Source organism: Botryllus schlosseri, chromosome 5, assembly GCF_051294905.1.
Source record: "Botryllus schlosseri isolate E-star chromosome 5, Bs_hap1, whole genome shotgun sequence".
Lineage (NCBI taxonomy): Eukaryota > Metazoa > Chordata > Ascidiacea > Stolidobranchia > Styelidae > Botryllus > Botryllus schlosseri.
This window is the reverse complement of record NC_137240.1, coordinates 14,194,584-14,217,984: the sequence shown is the minus strand read 5'-3', so window position 1 is coordinate 14,217,984 and position 23,401 is coordinate 14,194,584. Positions and strand designations below refer to the sequence as shown.

The 23,401-nt window shown below is 43.5% G+C and overlaps 2 protein-coding genes across 2 annotated transcripts; both read left to right on the top strand.

The window, feature by feature from the left end:
• The first annotated feature begins 4,128 nt into the window (after nt 1-4,128).
• On the top strand, nt 4,129-10,002 carry LOC145439121 (transcriptional repressor NF-X1-like). The gene has a single exon (XM_080316599.1). The coding sequence runs from the start codon at nt 6,564-6,566 to the stop codon at nt 9,873-9,875; it is 3,312 nt and encodes a 1,103-aa protein (XP_080172725.1). The 5' UTR covers nt 4,129-6,563; the 3' UTR covers nt 9,876-10,002.
• A 1,717-nt stretch (nt 10,003-11,719) lies between these two features.
• Nucleotides 11,720-18,521, top strand: LOC145439122 (chondroitin sulfate synthase 1-like). Its single transcript, XM_080316600.1, has 5 exons — nt 11,720-11,983; nt 12,573-12,758; nt 13,516-14,045; nt 15,780-15,980; nt 17,502-18,521. Exons 1-5 carry the CDS (start codon nt 11,859-11,861, stop codon nt 17,861-17,863), a joined length of 1,404 nt encoding a protein of 467 aa, XP_080172726.1. The 5' UTR covers nt 11,720-11,858; the 3' UTR covers nt 17,864-18,521.
• The last annotated feature ends 4,880 nt before the right edge of the window (nt 18,522-23,401 follow it).

Here is a 23,401-nt window from a genome sequence, read left to right as displayed (position 1 = left end):
TCCGAGTCACAAGTCAATCTCACTTTTACAGGTTTGACTCGAGTAAAGTCGAGTCATTTTCAATTCACTACCGAGTCAAGTCCGAGTCCAAGTCATCGAGCAGAGGGCCGAGTCCGAGTCATGGTATTATGACTCGAGTCCGAGTCCAAGTCATTGTGGGTCCAAGTCATTGTGTTGACTGCTCAGTTTTCGGTCAAAGCGATGTTAAACCCACTTTTCAGAACTCTGTTTCGTGATATCGAATGATTCGCATTTATAATATACTAATTTTCCTCACTTTCTGCAGTTTCTGGTCTCATTTTCAAGTATAAGTACCAATAGACGAAATGCCAATGGATTGGTTTGTTTACTATTCTTCGAAATTACAATGAAATGTCGGTCTTGGCCGTCTAAGTCTCGAGTCATATGACTTGCTTCGAGTCATGCCCAATGACTCGAGTCCAAGTCGAGTCAATACACAGACTGACTCGAGTCGAGTCGAGTCATTTCCGTATTTTGAGAAAATGACTCGAGTCAAGTCGAGTTATTAGAAAATAGTGACTCGAGTCTGACTCGAGTCGAGTCATGACTCGAGTCATTACAACCCTGTGACGATCTAAATTTAATTTACACCCCCAAAACAGAAAGCATCTGTCAGAGACTCCATAACTCGCCCACGTAGAATTTTTTTTGTATGAGAGGAAAGATTCTGCCAGCATGCAATTGTAAACAAATTGACGGAGTGTAATCATGGAATTATCATGAAGAATTTTTCAAGTATTTTGGGTCCCAGTGATCCATCGGTACCACATCTCCCCTACGCGCATGCGCTTCCCACCTGCCTACGCAAAACAAAACATGTCTGTATGCTCTCTGCAGATGAGAACTTGAATAAGTTGTGGAAGTAGACTCTCTAGTTGGCGACTTCGTTGCTTAGTAGGCCGGCCTACATCTGGATCCGGTATAAAATGACAAAATTAACCATGGATGTTGGAATGTTAGCTTAAAAAACATTTTTCGTTTGACGGCATGGAAAGCTGTGTTCTGCGAGTAACGATACGGTGGCCATATTTTTGACTTATCAATTTCACCTTTTGGGCCTACTTCGTATGCCTCTTGGATTCTACTTGTTTATTTTTTCTTGGCATATAATTAATTTTCGCGCTTATGTTGAGTGTAAAACGTATCTCTATTTATTTGTCAGTATTTCTTTTGACGAGCATATGACTTGTCTCGCGAGTCATATCCGCATTCGAATGCATGCTCTAAAATGTCCTCCTTGATAGTTGATATCCTAATCCGAAAATCGGCATTTCGAAGGAGTGATCGAGACAAGGACATATTTCTATAGTTCCTAGCGGTAACATTGCAGTGCAACCTGGTGGCAAAATATATTCACATCTCCTGTGTCATGATAATACGTTAGCCCGTCTTATATAGAAATTTTAACATTACTGGGTCTCATTTTCGACAAATTTATTAGAGAGAGAGCTCGTACTTACGAAACTGCGCCGATCGAAAATGAAGAGAGTTGTCTCGACGCGAGGTATTGGCGAAATCGGTAAGTCGAAAACGATCTGCTACGTAAGCAAATACGAAAGCATGCGTTTGATAACTCTCTGGTAGACGAAAGTACATAGCGGCAGTGGTGGCTTTTGGGGTGGGCGAGGTGGGCTGTCGCCCGGGCCCCCCTGGTCGAAGGGGCCCCCCTCTTTGGTTTATGGCTAATTCCATTATAATTTAACAGGGGCTGTAATGCATACCCTCAGAATTGTCCAATATTTACAAATGTTATTCTTTTTTTGAATTCCAAGTTGATTAAAAAAAAAAAAATTGAAAAATGTTCAGCGGTTCAAAAGATATTGCGATTTAAAATCCTCTCGTCACTAGGTGGCGCTACTTTCAAATATCTTTGAAATCGATATTTTTCGCTCAAATGATGGTAGAGAACCAATCAAAATGTCCAATTAACCAATTCTGGGGCCAAGGAGTTCAATAAAACCAACTGTTTCGCCCTAAACTCAATGAAAAAAAAGTTACGGATGAAAAAAAATGGGGGGGACGGGCTTGAAAATGTCTGTAGGATACGGCCTACACAAAAAAAAATTCTTGTGAAATGTGCTTTTAAGGAGTATGGTTGATAAAAAGCTTGATTTTAAATTTCCCATTTATTCCACCGTGAAATATGCATTACATAAAAATTTCATGGTCCCAACCCATATCCCTGCTCACCGTAAATACTATCATCACCAGTCATATATATCAATAAATTTCTTCGATTGGGTTTTCGAAATTTTCAAGTAGTATCCGTGCGGAACCACCGCTTCAACAATAATAGAAGCAAGTAACAAAAGACTTATTTACAATTGATCTTGAAATGTGGCCAGTCGACGATCCAAAATGCATGCCAAACACGAAACAAGAAATTTCGAAAACCAAATCGAAAAAATTTATTCATATATCTGACTGGTGATAATAGTATTTACGGTGAGCAGGGATATGGGTTGGGACCATGAAATTTTTATGTAATGCATATTTCACGGTGGAATAAATGGGAAATTTAAAATCAAGCTTTTTATTAACCATACTCCTTAAACGCACATTTCACAATAATTTTTTTTTGTGTAGGCCGTATCCTACAGACATTTTCAAGCCCGTCCCCCCCATTTTTTTTTCATTCGTAACTTTTTTTTCATTGAGTTTAGGGCGAAACAGTTGGTTTTATTGAATTCCTTGGCCCCAGAATTGGTTAGATGGACATCTTAATTGGTTCTCTACCATCATTTAAGCGAAAAATATCGATTTCAAAGATTTTTGAAAGTAGCGCCACCTAGTGACGAGAGGATTTTAAATCGCAATATCTTTTGAACCGCTGAACATTTTTCAATTTTTTTTTTTTTAATAAACTTGGAATTCAAAAAAGAACAACATATGTAAATATTGGACAATTCTGAGAGTATGCATTACAAATCTCAAAAAATTTGCTAAATTATAATGGAATTAGCCTTATGCGCTTTTTTCAGGGATAATAGCGAATAAACATGGAAATCCGTGTACCAAGCAAGAATATGATTCCGTACAGATGTGTCAATCATCATCAAATCTCTGCATTTGTTAGAAAAGTCCCGCATCCCTATAATCATAACGTCTCTGCATGCGGTAGAATGACTTAGTTTTGATGTAGTCTATCCTTGCACACATGCAATAATAGATATGGCCGAATCCAGATTCTGACCTTGCAGAATCCATCTGACTATCAAGAATCAAACCTTGACGCGGTGAAAGATAGATAATTCAAACAGATGCGAAAGGGGGTGTCCTCCAGAGTCCCCCGGAGTCCCCCAGAAGTTACGGTTAGATACTTATAGCAGCCCCCCCGGTAAGTCTCGCTCGGGGCCCCCTCGTTCATAGGGCCACCACTGCATAGCGGGTGATGTAATAACTATAATAATCATCATCATTGGTTTATTAGCAATTTTATCAGTTCAATACACCACAAAATGCGATACAATGGAAAGATAGGATGGTGTCGAAGCGACTTGGAGTAGCCTATAGAATCAGGCACACACTTTGGCCTAGGCGATGTAAAGAGGAGGCATGCATACTAAATGAAAAGTAAAGAAGGTAGTATAGAAAAAAGCAAGCGACAAAAATGGGGTGGCATGTCATGGAAGGCGAGATCGATGGGTCAGTCGTGGTCCGGTTATCTTGAGGATGCACTAGTATTTATTTAGTAGTAATTGCTTGTATTTCGACTTGAATGTGGACATGCTCGTCGACTGTCGTTTAGCCGGCGGGATACTGTTCCACACATCAGGTCCGGTAGAATTGCGTTCCACTGTAATGTTTTAGGCCGGACAATGCGACATCGCGATATTGCAGCTTTTCTGAAGGCATTGACTCATAACTAATCAACATACTGCGTATATTATTTAGCAGTTGCCTCTAAATTGCCAATGGCGCGCACCACTCTCATTGTGATTACGTCGATACCCGATATATACGCCTCGCTCGAGTAAAGTAAACGAAGTCCCTGGTTGTGGTGGCTTTTGCAGATTGCGAAATACTGAGTGGACGGCGGATTACGCCACTTTCCTGTTTACAAACGTCACCTCCCGATTACGCAAGTATATTATTGTTGAAATTGATGTGTTTCCGATCTCCCATATAATGCCGGAGTTGAAATATCGGATCAGTAGGTAGTGGTAAGGTTATATCTACCGACCACCGGTATCGCGTTGTACGATGCAGTGTCCTTAATGTCACCATATACCGTTACCGCTGGTAATGGGTATAATCGTGTGAAGCCGTAAGCATACCAGTGTGTGTACTGATCGCCGTGATTGGATAGGGTTCTGGATATACCAGAATCAAATCGAATGACTCAGATCACTACTATAGATAGTGGAACCTTTACGGCATGCTACATTTCGAGTTCAGAGTTCCAAGTCACCTATGCAACTGTGCATGGCGCCACACTCTCGTGTCGGTATGTGAGACATCCATATCTCCTTGCGGCAACTAAAGTAAAGACCCTGCAATCACTTGTCGCTAGATACATAGCAATATTGCTTTTCGTAGTATGATAGCGAAATGAATCATTTACTTGAGCTTGATTTTTGTACTACAGTAAACAACACGGATGAACCAAGCTCTTGGTTATTATCCTCTTGATCGGTTCTGTGGCACAAGAATCTTGTTGACTATTGCATGCTGTTCTTAGCGTGGACTAGTCAAAATGGTCACGACAAATGCTATGCTGTATGTTTCCTTTAATTAATCACATCCATCCACACAAATCCTGCATTTTCACTATTCTGTAGATCCCCTATGGAATCTCGGCTCATTTTTTAAAAATAAATCCTGTGTGATGACAGCTTTTCTGCATAGAATAATTGAGTAATTAAACAGAAAATTCTGCATGACGTTGCCACCAATTCCACTCTGGCTGTAGATTATGTGAATTCTTGCTACTATATAGCAGTGTTGGGATGACTCGAGTCATGACTTGACTCGAGTCAGACTCGAGTCACCTTTTTCGTATGACTTGACTTGACTCGAGTCAGTTTTCAAAAATTACTTGACTTGACGTGACTCGACGCCTCAGAAATGCGGATTGACTCGTGACTCGGAGCAAAATTCACGAGTCAATTTCAAGTCATTAAGTAAACGGTGTCGAGTAAATCACCCTATATTATGTATGTTTTGGTTGTTAGCGATACGCCGGTGTCACTTGCGAGAGCAACCAGTCTTCAATAATTATAAGTTTCACTGATCATCCATTGTTACATCACAAATAAATTGACCGCTTACGAAACCATCACACCTACTTTGTCGTAGTAGCAGTAGATTTATCTAATCGCATCGTATCTCTGTTTCTTAGGCAGCTTAGTGCTTACATTGCGCAGTACGCACCTTTAACAACACTCTTGTATGATTTAAATCAAACGAATATAGGTTATGTCTTTATATTCTCACAGAGGTGAAGGTGGGTAGTGCCTATTGTACCATATCAATTTGTTCAACTTCTCGAGGCTTCGTATTCGATCCTTTATTGGCTGATAAAATCAGACTGTAGCATGTAGCTATGCAGTTACTCACGTATTTTATTATCAGTTCTACGTGTGCGTGAGCTATGCAACACCTTTTTGCATGAATATTTAACTTTATAATCGTCATTTGATTCAAGATAAATGGCCAATTAATCTATCCTTCACACAGTTAGCACACAGTCACACAGTTGGGCCATCACATATATTTCGAAAATTCAATTTGACTCGAATCGTGACTTGACTCGTGACTTGACTTGACTTGACTCGAGTCACCTCCAAAAAACGAGTGACTTGACTTGACTCGAGTCACCCTTGAAAATCGATTGACTTGACTTGACTCGAGTCAAAATGTGCAATGACTCGAGATGACTCGTGACTCGAAGGTAGTGACTTAATCCCAACACTGCTATATAGGCCTAGGTATATATAATATGGCCAAGTAGACTAGATTTCATGGTCATGATTATGACAGTACTCTAGTGCTCATTATGGTACAACCTAAAGATTGCAACTAAAATTTCATGAGGTGAAATACAAGCTATCACGAGGGTCTATTCTGGTCACGATGAACAAGAAACGTTTGAAACAATTACAAATACCTTATTTGAGTAGAGAAAAGGTTTGGAGGTTCCACCCTCGCTATGGTGCTTCATTCTCTGAAAACTCTGTCTGCCGCTATCATGGCAGTTCCTTTTATTTAAGTGCCTTACCGGCACGGGCTAGATATTACATTGGTTATGATAGAGCTGGAATGGCTGGTTTTTATGTGTTGCTGACGCTTGATGAATACCACACATATACCATCATATTCATGTCAGTATACCACTTGATATGACAACCTACCTAACAATTGCGCTAATGCCTCTGATGGTGACCATAATTTCATTTACACTTGCACAATGACCATTGGCAATTACTTGTAATTCATGTTATGCTTGCAATATATATGATATCATCGTCTTTTTACAGGATCAATATTTGAAATTCTTAACCCTAATAGTGAGTTTGCCAAATATTGGTGGCGGTAATGTGATGAACAGACATTCTGCCCGGTATGAAAGTTCTCCCGGGCCTAGCAATGACTCGCGGCTTCAGTTAAGAACCGAGGCAAATCATTTTGTGCCTTTAGCTCGACCCGACGCATACGCATATGATGCTCGGGCATTTGGACTGTTACCTCAGCACATGAATGCTGCTGAGCAAATGTATGTTTCCCATGGGATCCCGCAACATGAATATGGGTTTTCCCCACCAAGTCAAGCCGTAAACTACCAGCACATGGATGCTTTTTATAACGGAAATCACCAATATTATTTTCCTCAATCTCATCTTGGAATGCCTCAGCAGATTGGATCAAGTAATAATTATGCGCAATGGTCTACTCCTGATGATACGTCCAATTCTGTGCCTGTTGATGTGGAGACTAGAGCGACCAGTAGCGGTGGCAACACAAAGTCTCGACGATTCAGCAAGAGGCGTAACGTGAAAGAAGGGGAAGGCTCGAGAAGCAAATCATTGCAGAGCCCAAATTCACATCAAAACAATCAGAAAGGCGTGGTTCGTTTTAGTCATCAGAAAAAGGACTCCGAGGCTGTTACCGTCAGCAGTGTGGCTACCCCTGAAAACGATAGTGTTGATGTGGATGAGCCTGACGGTGGAAAAGTCAAAGAGTCTCGCAAAAAAACAGAAGTAAAAGAGCAAGTACGCAAGCAGACTGCCTCCAAGAAAAAGAAACATAAGCTATTGAAAGAGTCTTCCGAGAGTCAACTGGGTGTTCTGATCGAGCAGCTAACGGACGGGACGTACGAATGTATGGTGTGCTGCGATAGAGTCAAGCAACAGCACGCTGTGTGGAATTGTGACAGTTGCTTTCATGTCTTCCATATGGTGTGTATAAAGAAATGGGCGAGATCACCATCGGCTCATGTCAATGACGGCGGATGGCGCTGCCCTGGATGTCAGAACGTGAATAAGAAGTTTCCAAGCTTGTACAAATGTTACTGCGGTAAAGTTAGAGAGCCAGAGTGGAATCGTCGTGAAACGCCGCATTCCTGCGGAGAAGTCTGCGGTAAAAAGAGGAACTACAACGCTGTCTGTACTCACCCGTGTAACATACTGTGCCATCCCGGGCCGTGCCCTCCTTGTCCCGCGAGTGTTATCAAATCTTGTCAGTGTGGAAAAATCTCAAAAAAAGTAAGATGCAGCCAGCAAAAACCGCTGCTGTGCGAGGAAGTGTGTGGTAAGATGAAAAATTGTGGTATTCATAAGTGCGACGTCGTGTGTCATTCTGGTGATTGTAACGAATGTCGAATTCTCGTCGATCAGTCGTGTTTTTGCGGAAAAGATGAACGTCAAGTCTTGTGCGGGTCTGCCGAGTCTCGACATGTTCCTGAAAGTGAGGGAGGCGGCGTGTATATTTGTGATCGTGTATGCGGAAAGTCCTTGTCGTGCGCTAATCACGTTTGCGAAGAAATCTGCCATCCGGGACAGTGTCCAAATTGTTCTTTGACACCGGAAAATCTCAAGACGTGCCCGTGTGGTCGCACTAAATTGTCCGAACTGCTTAACGAGAGCGGCAGTGTGTTTGTGCGTACATCGTGCGCGGATCCAATCCCGACGTGTAGTTTAATTTGTGGTAAACCTTTGAGCTGTGGTGGTGAATTGGTTCACACATGCAAACTCGAATGTCACACGGGTCCCTGCCCACCTTGCGAAGACGGAATATCGCCCGTTCGATGTCGCTGCGGCAAGTCCGAGCAGGATGTGCCGTGCACGGAAATCTCAACAGAGCCTTACATTTGCGATCGCAGGTGCAATAAGAAGCGAAAATGCGGCCGGCACAAGTGCGGAAAAATCTGCTGCACCGACGACGAACACGTGTGCATGCAAATTTGCGGTCGGAAACTGGAGTGTAAGTTGCACCGTTGCGAAGACACCTGTCATAGAGGCAACTGTCACGCGTGCTACAACGTCAGCTTCGAAGAATTGGCGTGTCACTGCGGAGCCGAAGTCCTGTTCCCTCCTCTTCCGTGCGGTACGAAACCTCCGGAATGTCAAAGGTTGTGCGTGAGGCAGCACTCGTGCTATCATTCCGTCAACCACAACTGCCATAACGAAGAGAAATGTCCGCCTTGCGTGGTTCTCATGAAGAAGCAGTGTAATTGCGGGAAAGTACTACGCAGCAACATTCCATGCCATCAGACCAACGTGTCGTGTGGGCAGCCTTGCAAAAAGACACTGCCGTGCGGGCACAACTGTTTGAAATTGTGCCACCCGGATTCGTGTATGGAGGAGGAAGAGAAATGCGCGCAGCCCTGCTCGATAATGCGAGTCGAATGTATTCACCCGTGCGCTGTGCCGTGTCATCAGGGCCAAGCCTGTCCGCCGTCAAAGTGTAAGGCTCTTGTAACTTTGAAGTGTGCGTGTGGAAATCGGAAGAAACAAGTCGAATGCTCGGAAAGTGATGCGACCCTACAGCGGTTATCGTCGGAGTCTGTTGCCAGACAACATGCCTCCGTTGACATCAGAGGAATTTTCAAGTGTTCCGATGGAAAACAAGCTCTGGCTTGTAATGACGAATGTGCAGTGCTGGAGCGAAATCGTAGGCTTGCCGAAGCGCTTGATATCCAAGAGACGAAGATGGAAGAATCGGAGCAGCCGAAGCATACCGATTTTCTTCTGGCCTGGGCCAAAAAGGAACCGAGCTTCGTGCAGTGGGTGGAGCAGGAATTGACCAATTTGATCGACGCGATATCATGGCTCAACCAACCTAAACGCAGCTTCAGCTTTCCTTCGATGAAACGCGACAAAAGACAAGTCGTGCATGAGCTTGCGGAAACTATGCATTGTAAATCGGTCAGTGTCGACGAGGAGCCTAACCGCAGCGTTGTGATAACTGCCGTGCGCGGCGTTAGTAAGATTCCGAGGACTTTGGTGTCCGACAGCTTGAGGAGTAAAGTGAAGATATCCGGCTTTGTAAAGGCTGGTAATACGAACGAGGCGTCGGACAGCGCGACGGTTCATCAGAGAAGGGTGCTCAGCACCATGAAGATGGTTTCTATGTCGTCTGGTGGCACGTCGTCCGAAAATCGGACTGGGATAGTCTCGAGTCAGACGACTGTGAAATCTGCTTCCACTCCAAAGATTCCCACTCAAAATACTTCAATGCTGCCCAAGAATCTTGGTGCTGCTTACTCATCTGTGGGAAGGCCCGTCGGGGCAAGCGCCAATTCGGTTCAGATGTTGAGGTCGCAACCGAAACCAACGAGAGATCACACTGAAGCTTCAGCGCGTGCTCCGGAAACGAAGAATCCCGAAATTGACTACTTTGATATGACGGAATAATTTGGCTCACTGCCGTAACTGAACATTGAACAATTTGTTTTTGTCTGTAACACCTAATTTGATTTTAAGACATGCATTTCATTGGTTATTCGGGATTTGGTCAATAAAAACCTGATGTTCCGTGCTAGTTTTGATGCAGGATGTGGTCAATTTACGTTAGGTTTGACTTGCGTTTGATTGCGTCTCAGTACAGTCAGCGTCTTGATGGGGTCATATTGGGCTGTGAAAACCACCATCACCGGCTGCTAGTCAGTGTGAAACAGTGAATAACGGCGTACATTGCGTCTACCGATTCATGAAGAGGTGGAAAATTCGACGTCAGAGACCCCGTTCTAGTCTCGTAAGCAGCACGTTTCAGCTTGTCAGTGGTTTATCTGGGCTCCTCCCATGCATCGCTATTTACGGCGTTATTACAAAAATGTCCAGAGACCAGTTCGAGGACAACGAAGCGAATGAAAAGAGCGAGAGAAAGCAGAAAGAGCAACATCGGGCATTAGGCCGAGGTGGATGTTAGATTGATAAACCGTACTTGGTCGTTTCGTGTTTCGACATCGACCCAACCGTTCATTACATTGCATTGTGTATCGGATTGTACCTTGTGTGTCTTGGCTATGATTATGGTATTAGTATCAGCTATGCCAAGACTGTGTGTTGGTCTACAACACTCGTTCTGTCTGGTGCTTTTACAGAGCAAACAACCTATATTTGTAGTTGTAGTCAAATATCAATCTAAAAACTCGTTTTCGTATACGTCAATGACATATATATATGTCATTGTATACGTGGACCGTTTCAATCCCAACTCAAGGCATGGGAATATTCTTAGTTACTGTCTTGGCCTCGATTGCACTTGTCGGCTTGGGTACTGATTGGTGTTTACTGTTTATACTCCGTTCGATTGCACTAGGTTAGTAATCTATAATTGCACCATTCGATACACAATGTACAATGAAATAGACAAAACAAACGTAAGCGAACAATGATTGATTTGATTTGATTGATTGACATCATCCGGTAATTTTGACCATTTTCTTTTTCACGGTATTGAAATTCTACTAGCATCTTGAATTGATCTGACGATTATTGATATTAATAAACTTGATGATGATGGTGATATAAAATAGATATTTGACTCGTTTATATAGCTCAGTGGTTACAGCGGAGTTTATAAAACTAGCTAGCCGGAGATTGCGAACTCGGATTCACTCAGAATACAAACTTGGTTTTGTTGATATGCCGGCATAGACTCGAACCGTTGATTGTGAATACTCGAAGCATCGTGAAGTGTGTGAAACTATAGATAACTAACCTACGGGTAGATACGCAACGCCGGTCGTCACGCTCGCGTGCCCGGAGGGAATTACTGCTCAGCAATCTGAACGCAACATAATTGCTAATCCTATAGCTGACGACCCGCGCGCTCAAATTCAATAAAGTTGATCTTATTTGAAAGCTACTGTCGCACTGATTCCGAAAATATACATTACAATCTAATCAGGGCAATAGAACCCCCTTGAAATACATCTCAAAGTCCCAAAATCGGCATTGTTCTAAACAATTGCAGTGACGCAGCACAATGACCATAACAATGGCCCTTGCGTGGTAGCGATTGTTCAGAACAATGCCGATTTTCAGACTTTGAGGTGTATTTAAAGGGGTTTCCTTCGCCCTGATTGGATTTTAATGTGTATTTTCGCAATCAGTGCGACAGTAGCTTTCAAATAAGATCAACTTTATTGAATTTGAGCGCGTGGGTCGTCAGTTATGGGATTAGGTATTATGTTGCGTTCAGATTGCTGAGCAGTAATTTCCTCCGGGCAAGCAAGCGTGACGACATGTGTTGCGTATCTAATATCTATCCGTAGGTTAGTTATCTATAGTGAAACTTTACGAGACGTTGGCGAAGCCTATGCTTCAAAGTGTGAAATAAGATACGGTTGCGGCTGCGGCGTAATTGTCGCGCTTTACTAGATATTGTGCGGAATGAGGAGATCGCTGATGAATATTGCCAGGAAAGGGCCGATATCTGGGCTAGAATTTTGGGCCGCCGTTGTGACTGGCTGGTTTGCATTCTCATTGGTATGGAAAGGCGACAACATCGACTATAGGTAAGCTGCTACTAAATATACCTATCATTTGTACTAAATATTGTGAAAATATTTTGATGGCAACTTGTTGAGCAAGATTGCTTTATTGGAAATTGTTATCAGGGTAGGCAAGTGCGAGCCTAAAGTGCTTACCTTGTACTTGTATTGTTGTACGATCACTAGTCACTACCATGATATGTCATTGCAATAAATACTTCAAATACTGGTCACAACACAATGGCTACAACCTGTAAGTCAAGATAATATGCATTTCATCATGACAATAGAAATAACTTATGTTCACTGTTCAGTTCACTCCCTGTAAATTGCAATATTGTTATAGTGGGTGCCATTTCGACCACTTCCCAAACTATGACCGGCCTGAAATCATGAAGCTCATTGATGATATCTTCATTATTTAGGAAGTTAAGCAGAATCCACTATATATATTTTCCACACATGCAGTTGACTTGGCCATTATTGCGCGTGCATCAAAAGACTGATTCTCTAACGATTCGGTGTGTTCCGCGAAACGCATTGACATAATATATCATTTCAAACATTGTTGCGTTGATCTCGTCTATACAGAGAAATGTTTTACTTATTTCAGCACTGAACGCTCCAGTGACCAATGCATGCCATGCGTGGACAAAGTTTGTCGACCGTGCTCTGTTGACGATTCCAAGCCAGCGGTATCTCTGGGAGAGAATGTCTTTTACCGGGACTACCCTTGGAAACCTTTGAATGTTGTCGAGGCTGGGGCTTCGTCATGGAAGATGATATCGAAAAAATATCGGTACGAACCATTTTACTTTGATAGGACATAATTGAATCTTGCGTATTCGCGGATGTAAATTGTTCCTCATGAAACTGCAATTGAGTTTATGTGCTGATTTTCAAACATTTCTCAAACAAACTGACATCTTTTTAAAAATGGAGCTTGAAATGTTAATTTGCTCTTAGTGTAATGTAATGACCAGTTGCTGTTAATGTGATGAGGTATGAGATTGTGTTTGATAACCGGCTGCACAAAATATCCAGGGCAAGGTATGGTATGGATTGCGGTATTATTATATTTCATAGGCCAACCCATACATTTTCAGAGTCTACGATTTTAAGACTTGGTATTCTGAGGAGTAGAAATTTCAATAAGCAGCTCCGGAAAGTGACGCCGGTTGGGTAACATTCGTTTTTATAGTATATGGATTAGAATAAATCTAATAATTATTATTTCCGTTAGTATCCGTGTTGAACAACTGTGTTAGCATCAAAGATATCTCTACCAGGGCGAGTGCAACTAGAAATTCGAACTGAGATCAATCGGCGAAATATTTTCTGCACTGCTCTGGTGTGTGATCCATTTGACAAACAAAAGTAGGATCTTTGCCATGGTTCTGACAAAACTGCGAAAGTATGGGAGTATAGAATCAAGTTTTTATCCATACTATTCCCTGAAAATAACACCGTGCACCTTCTTAATTCATGTTAAACGCCCAATAATTATTGTAGGCCTACTAGTTTATTGATTTTAACTTATCCCTGAATAAATACAGTGATGGTATGCAAAACGACGATCCAAGGGTGGGAATAAATGGAATGTGGAGGTTGGAACGGGAACAATTGGAAAGTCGCGTGCGCGATCTCAAGGGCAAAGATGCCACGTTCACAAGCGTGATGAGAAAACTGGATCCATTTTCCGGCGTTTCGTACATTGCACAAGTCAAAAACGCAGAATCGAATGAGCTCGAATCGTTCGAACTACGAAGGAAATTTCAACCGAACAAGCCCACGCTAATTGATATAAACCAAGTGGACAAAAAAGAAATTGTATACATCGTAACTCCTTTGTCCAAGGTCACGCAGCGGTTTCATCTGTTCTTGAGTCGTTTGGAAAAGAAGATCTATTCGTCAGGCAAACGAAGCTACGAAAAATTACTTTTTGTCATTTTTGGAGACACGCAAGACAAAGACACCATCGAAACTGTCGAAGCGTTATCCAGTTTTCAAGAGCGTAACCCGAACGCGGTAATGGAACATACCGTAATCAGAGGGGATTTTAGTAGAGCCATCGGATTGGATGCAGGTGTCTTTTTCATTGCTATCTTGGACTTTATGGAGATTTTTCGATGATTCTTGAAATCCAGAGATACACTGTCGGCTGACGAGTAGGGCGATTTTTTTTTACCTAAAGAACGGAATATTTTGACCTTGAAAATCAAAATTTTGACATTTCTTGACCTTAAGCGTAGGCCACACGTACAATATTCACTAGCGATGCCACTCGCGATAGTCTCACTTTTTCACTAAGACGAGTGTTACATCATCATGGGGTGGGAAAAGGTCAACTGAGTACAGTACGTCTTTCTTGGAGCGAGTAACTGCGCCGGTACGGAATTTATTACAAAACTTAAATATTGGGTCCACATTATTCGAAAAGGTATTCTGTCGTACAAGATATGTTAGCCGACCAATGATATTGTAGAAGTTGAAAACAAAAATAAAATGCTATATGCACATTGCACACACTGTTCAAGGCATTACTGGCGGCTATTTGTAGAGGCAATACTTTCATTGGCAGTGGCATTTAATAATGAACACATATTTCAGCAGTCAAATGCGGTCATAGTGATTTATTTATCTGCGATTGGCTTGGCGTTGGTCAGTTGTGGAGAGCTTTGGAGGGCACAACGCTGCTTGATAAATGAAGTGACCACGATGATCCAATCGGAAAATCGGCGTGATAAAATAACCCATAGTAGCCACTAGCCATGATCCATTCATATCAAGCATGGGTTGGGTATCAGTGATAGTTTTCATCAGATTTTGAAATCTCATCTATCATTGCACGGCCGTGTCGTTATCGTTTTACATACCTTGTGTTCTAATTTAAACATTTGAATTCTTGTGGTTGCAATAGCCAATATTTGCTCCTATTTGAATATCATGAGATTCGTTTTTTTTATTACAAATGCCATACAGGTCTATATGCTACAATGTATTACCTACTAGGCTCGGTGCGTACACAGCGGAGATCTCCGAACAACTGATCCATATTTCAAAATAATTTTTTTTCGTGGCTGTGACGACGTGACGTAATACTGTCACAACAAGATTCGCTAGCGAGCTAGCGAGCGAAACGCATCGGTAGCGACTTCACTAGTGACCGCGCTAGCGAGATGGAGTGGAGCAAAAGAAGAAACGAAGTCGCTAGCGAATTTCGGTACCGTGTGGCCTACCCTTTAAAAAACATAATTTTGACCAAATTTTGACCTCATGTATGTAAATTAGGTGTTTTCCCCATATGATGTTAGAATTATACTACATATCTTCATTTCTGGTTGTAACTGTCTGTCCTTACGAAGTAGTTGTCCTGAATAACTTTATATTAACGAAATCTAGACCTATGAAGAATTCCGGTAGTTACATCACGTCTTATGGTAGAAATAATTAAAATTTGTTGTAGTACAACGAAAGATACTTTCCTACATTCTCGGGTAGAGAGTGTCTGTCCATACTAAGTAGCTTGACAAGAATGGAGAAAGATCGTTCAACAACAGTCTTTATTAGAGATTTTGAATTTACTCAGTCGAATCAGCATTCTATCGTGCTTAAAATTCTATCATATCACTTTCAGCTATAAGTACATAGATACTCGTAAATATATACATAAATCCCTCGTAAGAGCCGTGAATCCAAGACAATGAAATGAGCCATCTATCTGATTTTTGTTACGTAATTTAAAGCCCATTTATTGTAAATGCTTGGGTAACTATCACATTTTTATGCAATACTTTCAACTGCAGAACCGTCTTTCCAGGTGTGAAAATGTGTCCTCCCGGCGCGTTGATGCTCTTCCTTGATGTTGACCTGAGCATCAGTCCGGCATTCCTTGACCGAGTGCGTGCTAATACTGTCCAAGGCGAGCAAGTCGTCTTTCCCATTATGTTCTCACAATTTGACCCTGGCGTGGTTGAAAGCTATGCAAGCAGCAAATGGGCAGAGCCGGCGAAATTACTGGGTGAGTTGAGTACCAGTCTTGCCAGGTCGGGTATTTCATCCAATTACCTGCAATAAAGCATGATTAATACTGAACCATAACATACCTAAATGCATGGTTCTCAGGCTTGCTTCCTACTGTAATAATCATGGTTGCAATGACTCGAGTCATGATTTTCTGTTGACTCGACTTGACTCGAGTCATTTTCTCAAAATACGGGAATGACTCGACTCTAGTTAATCTGTGTATTGATTCGACTTGGACTCGAGTCATTGCGCATGACTCGAGGCTCAGACGGCCAAGACCGCCATTTCATTGTAATTTCGAATAATATTGAAGTAGCCACACTATTGGGATTTCGTCTATTGGTACTACTGAAAAATGCGACGAGAAACTGCTGAAAGTGAGGAAATTTAGTATACTATTAATGCAAATCATCGGCTATCACCATACAGAGTTATAAAAAGTGGGTTTAACAAGACTTGAACTCGAAACTGAGCAGTCAACACAATGACTTGCAACCGCACTCGAGTCACAGTACCATGACTCGGACTCGACCTTCTGCTCGCTGACTTGGACTCGGACTTGACTCGGTGGTGAATTGAAAATGACTCGACTTGACTCAGGTCAAAACTATAGCAGTGAGATTGACTTGTGACTTGGTTACAACCCTGGAAAATATGTAAAGGTACACTGTTGCTGTAGATCACGTATATTTTAGTTTTGTATATTTATCGTGGATATAGAAGAGCGATGTATGGCGAGTTCTATACGTGACTAAGCGGAGTGGGACGAGCTTGTTCGGTGTTGACTGTCCGTAGACTCAAGTTGGTACTACTCCGGTTTTAAGGGGGGGGGGGGATTTTTAATTGTCAAGCATATCCAAGGTTAGGATTATTACCGATAATGTCGCTATCGAGTGCTACTTTAGCCACATTCCCATTTAGACGCCTTATGATTTTTCTAATCCGAAATTCAGTACTAATTGTAATGCTTAGAGTCGAGTATCGTGAAATAATGTTTTCGAGAACTGAAATTATATGCTCATTTCCATGGAGTTAATTTATCAACAGTAGTATGGCTGAGATACTATTTCCGAACATAGAAACCTCGAAACCTCAATTGGTTTTAACCACATCATACGAAACATGTATTACAAATCTATGCATGTTAGTCGAAATCGCATTTCTTTGAAGTCGGGATCAAACCACAGCATTTTCACGAAGTGCAATGAAATAGGTATTGATGAAACACAAAATGATCTCAAATATGGTTTGATGTAGAACTGTCGTAATTTCTTTGTGATCGCATAAATGACACATATATGAACTTTTCGCATCATTCATATCCATATGGTGTCATATGAGTGAATCTCGACTTAATTTGAAGCCTAGTACCCAAGTACCCAGTACCCAGAGCCGAAATCACTCAGCTATTCGGTTTTGCCTAATCGTAGGTACATTGCATCAGTGATATTCCTTATAGAAAAATACTTTCTCAGCATGTCATCACGGCGAATCTTACAATGTAGTTCCTTTTCAGACGAAAACATAGGCAATGACAAAGGGTTCTGGATCCATTACGCTTTTGGAGTCGCCGCAATGTACAAGTCGGACTACTTCGCCGTCGGAGGATTTGCCCTCGATATCGTCGGGTGGGGCGGCGAAGACGTGAACCTTTTCAAAAAATTCATCGCCAGCCCCACTGTCAGCGTAATGAGCACTGTGGACCCGGATTTAATTCACATCTACCACTCGCGGGCGTGCGATTCGTCCTTGAGCCCCGACCAATACAGAATGTGTATCGGCTCGTTGTCTGAAACCATCGGCTCTCAAGAGCAGTTGAGCAACCTGTATTTACATGAAGTGGGATCGCAATATTTTGCGGCCGATGATGGGAATTGAACTTGATTTCGTTTTTGTATTTTGCACTTTTTTATGCAGTCAATCTTCAATTAATTGTGTAGTATTGGCATTTTCGCAGTCACGTAATTCATAATATTCCAGTTGCAAATGTTTATAGTTCTTCAGTGAAGAGTGATGAAGTGTATCTTTCACAAGTGTTGGTAACTTCCGCCCTACCGACCTGTTTGCTGTGATAATCTGGCCCGTCATACAAGTTCTGTTCACGACAAATAGGGTTCTTCACTTCGATGTTCATTTCGTCACGCCATCATTCTGTGAAAGCACTGCAATCCAATGGTATTGAGCGTAAGTGGGGTTTGATAATGCAGAAAAGGTTGGCTTGTCCTATCAAGTGTTGACATGGCCATTGTAGCCTCATATTATTTTTTCGAGTCTCGTTCAGTTATGTCATGACGTAGAAATGACTTCCCATTCCACGTTTTTACTCTATCGCAATGAACGTTTATTGGACATAATCTTGGTTTCGTCATATCACTTGGTGTGCCAGCCTGTATCCCTATTCAAGTTGTGTAGCCGACTTGCCGTTGAAAATGGCTGCCGACCGCTGATAATGATATATAATACGGTTCATAGCATTGTGTTTATTTGTATGAGACCGAGAGGAAATGGCGGTGATTACACATCACATGCTCCAAAAGTCGATGGTTATGTGGTTAGTAAGGTTAGTAAGGAAGGAATTCTGCAAACGATCTCTTTTGATAGCCGGTCCTATCATCTGGAATAATGTACCCATTACAATTCGTGAACGAAGCTTCAACGGTTTTAAAAAATCACTGATAGACTATTTGCTGGACCCTTCTAATCAACCTATTGGTCTGTAATTGATGCACTGTTGTTGTTGCTGTTCGAACATGGCTTTCTTATGTGTATGTTGTTCGTTTATACCGATCTCTTTTATTTTTGTGTTTTCGAAATTTGTCATTGTGTTCGTCTGTCTCGTGAGTTATAATTTGTATGCTCTATAGGGAAGGGATTGACTAGATGACTTCTCGGTCGTATCGTCCCTTCCCTGTCCATACCGATTATTTGAATGTTTCAAATTTTCCTGGTGAGACGAATTTAATAAATGATCTATCTATCTATCTATGGTCGCATACGGTTAAACCTCACTCCCAATCCCAAAGCATATTTGCAGTCTGCTGCAACTTAAGTCAGATAAGCCGCTGAGGACGGACTAGCAGAGTCAGTGTAACGATGACAGTTAACATTTCGATTGAAATTTGAGGAATAAGGACTTGTAAAAGAAATGATGGGCATGAAATGGAAGAAGGCTGCCTGTAGGTTAGGAGCTTCTTACTCTGTAAAAAGAGGGAGTACACGTTGCAGCGGGTGTCGCATTTGTAAAAGCAAACGCGTGTTGTCACGGGGTAGGGGTTGTGAGGCATTCCTTCTATCGCCTAAAAACAAACTTTGGGTGATGATAATACCAGCATGTCCTATCGATACGTTGTTTAATAACAGATATCTTGTATTTTGAGGATTATATACATGATAAGTGAGCGACAACAGCTTTGTATCAACCACTACTCCTTCGATTGATCATGATGTAGATGTTTATTGGTCAAACCCATGTGACTTATGCGAGACGCCAAGAAATAATTGACTTTCTATTGTAGGAACTCGTTTCCTACTGAGTAGTTAACTAACTACGTAACTCTCATTTCGATACTGAGAACGCCAGACAAGTACAGTTACACTCAATCTGTAATCACAACAACAATAATATGAACATGCTCTCTGACTGGCACCTTTTGAGCGTGCAAGTCAGAGCGGTACGAATGTATCAGAATGTTAATATTCGAACGGTAACGCGTCAGGAATAAGCGTAATACATTTGTGAGTCACGATCGCTTGGATATAGTTTGTAGGTGTATTATGTGCAGCTACACCACCCTCCACCAGATCGTGACTAGCCTTTTCATGCTCGGAATCGAGGGGGCACGTTAATCATTCTTCCGAAGCGAGTCTTCATCTGCTTGTTGCACGTATACGTCGTGTCATCCTGTTCACGTTGGGAGCTTTCGGGTGATCGTTGCTCATGATCTGGAGATGGTATCGAACGATCACGCAAGGGCGGTCTACCTCTTGTAGGTGGTTGCGCCGCCACGAATGGATGCTCTTTGTCAATGTAGGCTGGCTTGAGTCTGTCCGCCGAAACAAGTTCTTCGCGCAAGCCAATCCTCAGTCTGAAGACCTTCTCTCCTGGGGAGATTACCTCGTATGGTCCGTCATACGGTCTTGTCAGCGGGTGCCCATGTGCGCCTCTTCGCACGAAAACGAATTTACTGTTTGATAAGTCCGAAGTCACATGAGCTGATGTGTTTCCATGAGACGAGGTAGGGGTTGGGCGCAAACTTCCGGCAGTTTCTCGGAGGCGGTTAAGCAGTGGATTGTAGTTTGTAACGGTCTCAGGCGTGGCCATGAAATCTGCTGGCACTGCTATTGTCTCACCGTACACAAGCTCTGCCGAAGTCGACCCTAGGTCCGCTTTTGGCGTGGTTCGAAGTCCAAGTAAAACCCACGGTAGCTCGTCTACCCAGCCTGGATGCGTGCATCGAGCACGCAAGGCAGCCTTCATAGAACGGTGGAAGCGTTCCACCAGTCCGTTGGCTTGGGGATGGTACGAAGTGGTCCTGTGAAGTTTGGTGCCAAGAAGTTCACAAACTGCGTCCCATAGTCTGGAAGTGAACTGAGGCCCTCGGTCAGATGACATATCTGCCGGAACGCCAAATCTCGCCACCCAATTATACAGCAGTGCGCGGGCACATCCGGCGGCGGAAATGTCGGAAATCGGTATGGCTTCGGGCCACCTGGTGAACCTATCGACAATTGTGAGGAGATACGTGTATCCCCGCGAGTGAGGCAAGGGGCCTACGAGGTCGATGTTCAGATGACTGAAACGCCTTTCCGGAACACGAAACGTTTCAAGAGCAGTTTTCGTGTGTTGGGTGACCTTCGACTGTTGGCAGGCGATGCAAGACCTGCTCCACTGGTTCACGTCTTTTGCAAGACCCTTCCACACATACTTGGCGCTTACCAAATTCTTGGTGGTCCTAATGCCCGGATGGGACAAGGTGTGTACAGCGTCGAAAACCCGCCGTCGCCACGATGGTGGAACCACCGGCCTCGGTGTCCCAGTGCTGACGTCACAAAGCAAGGTGGACCGCCCACCGTCAAATGGAATCCTCTGTAACTCAAGGCTGGTATCGCGTAGATCAAGGTCCGTTTGTTCTCGTGCCATCGCTTGGAAATCAAGGCCGTCGTCGATAGCGTTGACGGTGGCACGCGACAGTGTGTCCGCTACCGAGTTGCTTTTCCCAGAAACGTGCCGTATATCAGTCGTGTACTCACTGATTGCGGCCAATTGTCTGGATTGCCTGGCCGACCACGGTACAGATTTCTTCGCCATAGCAAAAGTCAACGGTTTATGGTCGGTGTAGACGGTGAAGTGACGTCCTTCCAGAAAGTAGCGGAATTTTCTGATGCTCAGATGAATCGCCAGCAGTTCCCTATCAAAAGCACTGTACTTTCTTTCAGCATTATTCAGTTGACGGCTGAAGAAGGCTAACGGCTTCCAAACACTCCCCAACTTCTGTTGGAGGACGCCTCCAACAGCCACATCCGACGCGTCTACTGTTAAGGCGGTTGGCGCGTCTGTTTTAGGATGCACCAAGAGCGTGGCCTTGGCTAAAGCAGCCTTAGTAGCGTTGAAAGCCGTGGTCATGTCTGTTGACCACTGGACAGTTTGAGTCTTGGATTTACGACCTGCGGTTGCTCTGTATAGAGGCTGCATAATTTCCGCAGCACTCGGTAGAAATCTGTGGTAAAAGTTCACCATTCCATTGAATTCCATAAGTTGCTTGACCGTCCGAGGCGCAGGAAAATTGCGGATTACCTCCACCTTCTCAGGAAGAGGCTTGATGCCGCTGGCTGAAACTCGATGGCCGAGGAAATCGAGCGTGGACCGGCCAAATTGACATTTGGTGGGGTTTATCACAAGCCCGTGTTCACGAAAACGGGAGAATAATGTCCGTAAGTCTGCTAAGTGCTGTTCTTGGTCTTGGCTCGCAATTAAGACGTCGTCAAGATAAACAAACACGTTTTGAAGCCCTTGACAGACAGAATCCATCAAGCGTTGGAATGTTTGTGCCGCGTTTGTCAAACCGAACGGCATTCGTAGAAATTCAAAGAGTCCGAAAGGCGTGGTGATTGCAGTCTTCGCCACGTCCTGTGGCCTGACGGGGATTTGAAAATATCCCTTCACAAGGTCGACTTTTGAAAACACCGATTTTCCATCCAAGTTGTGTGAGAAATCTTGAATGTTAGGGACCGGGTAACGATCCGGTGTCGTGGCATCGTTCAAGCGCCTGTAATCGCCGCAGGGGCGGCTTTCGCCATTGGCTTTTGGAACTACATGCAGAGGAGACGCCCACTGGCTGCTGGACCTGCGTATAATCCCCAGTCTTTCCATGTTGTCAAACTCATCTTTCGCGGCTTTGAGACGGTCAGGGCGCAATCTGCGTGGGCGCGAAAAGACGGGTTGGCCGGTCGTTACGATGTGGTGTTCCACACCGTGTTTCGGCTGTTGTAGTTCAAAAGACGGTTTGGTAATCTCGCTGAATTCATCGAGAAGCTTCGAGTATACCGTATGTGGATGCTTTTCGACTACATGGAGTTGCATGTGACGAGACCATGACAGGTGGCCTACGACAGCTGTACGGCATGTAGAAGCTTCAAGGAGCCGTCGCCCACCTATGTCAACTAGGAGGCTATGCCGCAAAAGGAAATCTGCTCCGAGAATGGGACGAGAAACGTCCGCGAGGACAAACCGGCACTCGTACGTTTTGGTACCGATGTGCAGTATTTCCGTTCTGTATCCATAAGTCTTGATCTCTGAGCCATTTGCTGCTACCAGAAGGGGACCGGTATTGCGAGAGAGGCGATCAGAGCGTAGAGCGGGAAGGATGCTAACCTGGGCTCCTGTGTCTACCAGGAACCCGCGGCCGGATTTGGCATCGTTGATGATCAAGAGGCAGCTACGAATTCCACCAACCGCGTCAGCCTCTAACCGCGATCGGCGTCGTCGTTTCCCTGTCGGGTCTTTCTGCGACGGGCGTAGCGCACCGTGTGCGGTGCCGAAGATTCACTTTTCTGCTTAGACACCAACTGGGCAAATGTGCACCCTTGTTTGCAGTTCGTAGCCTTCATACCGAAAGTTTTGTGGTAGTGACAAATGAAAACTCCGGTTGCGCTGTCTACTTCTGCCTGTGGGGCGATATCCTGCGCGTCATGGCGTAGGGCGCTCACGTTGACTGTCTGAGTTGCGAAAAACACTCTATCCGCAACTTCGGCCAGTTTCTCAACATCTGTTTCTGCGGATGTGGCCAGCGCTGTTCGCACTGCAGCAGGTAGCTGGGCCAACCAGAACGCTCGCAGTAATGTCTCTTGACTGCCACCTAGCGCACGCATGTGTCTCAACAAACCAGACGGCTTTCTGTCTCCTAAGCCGGCTATGTT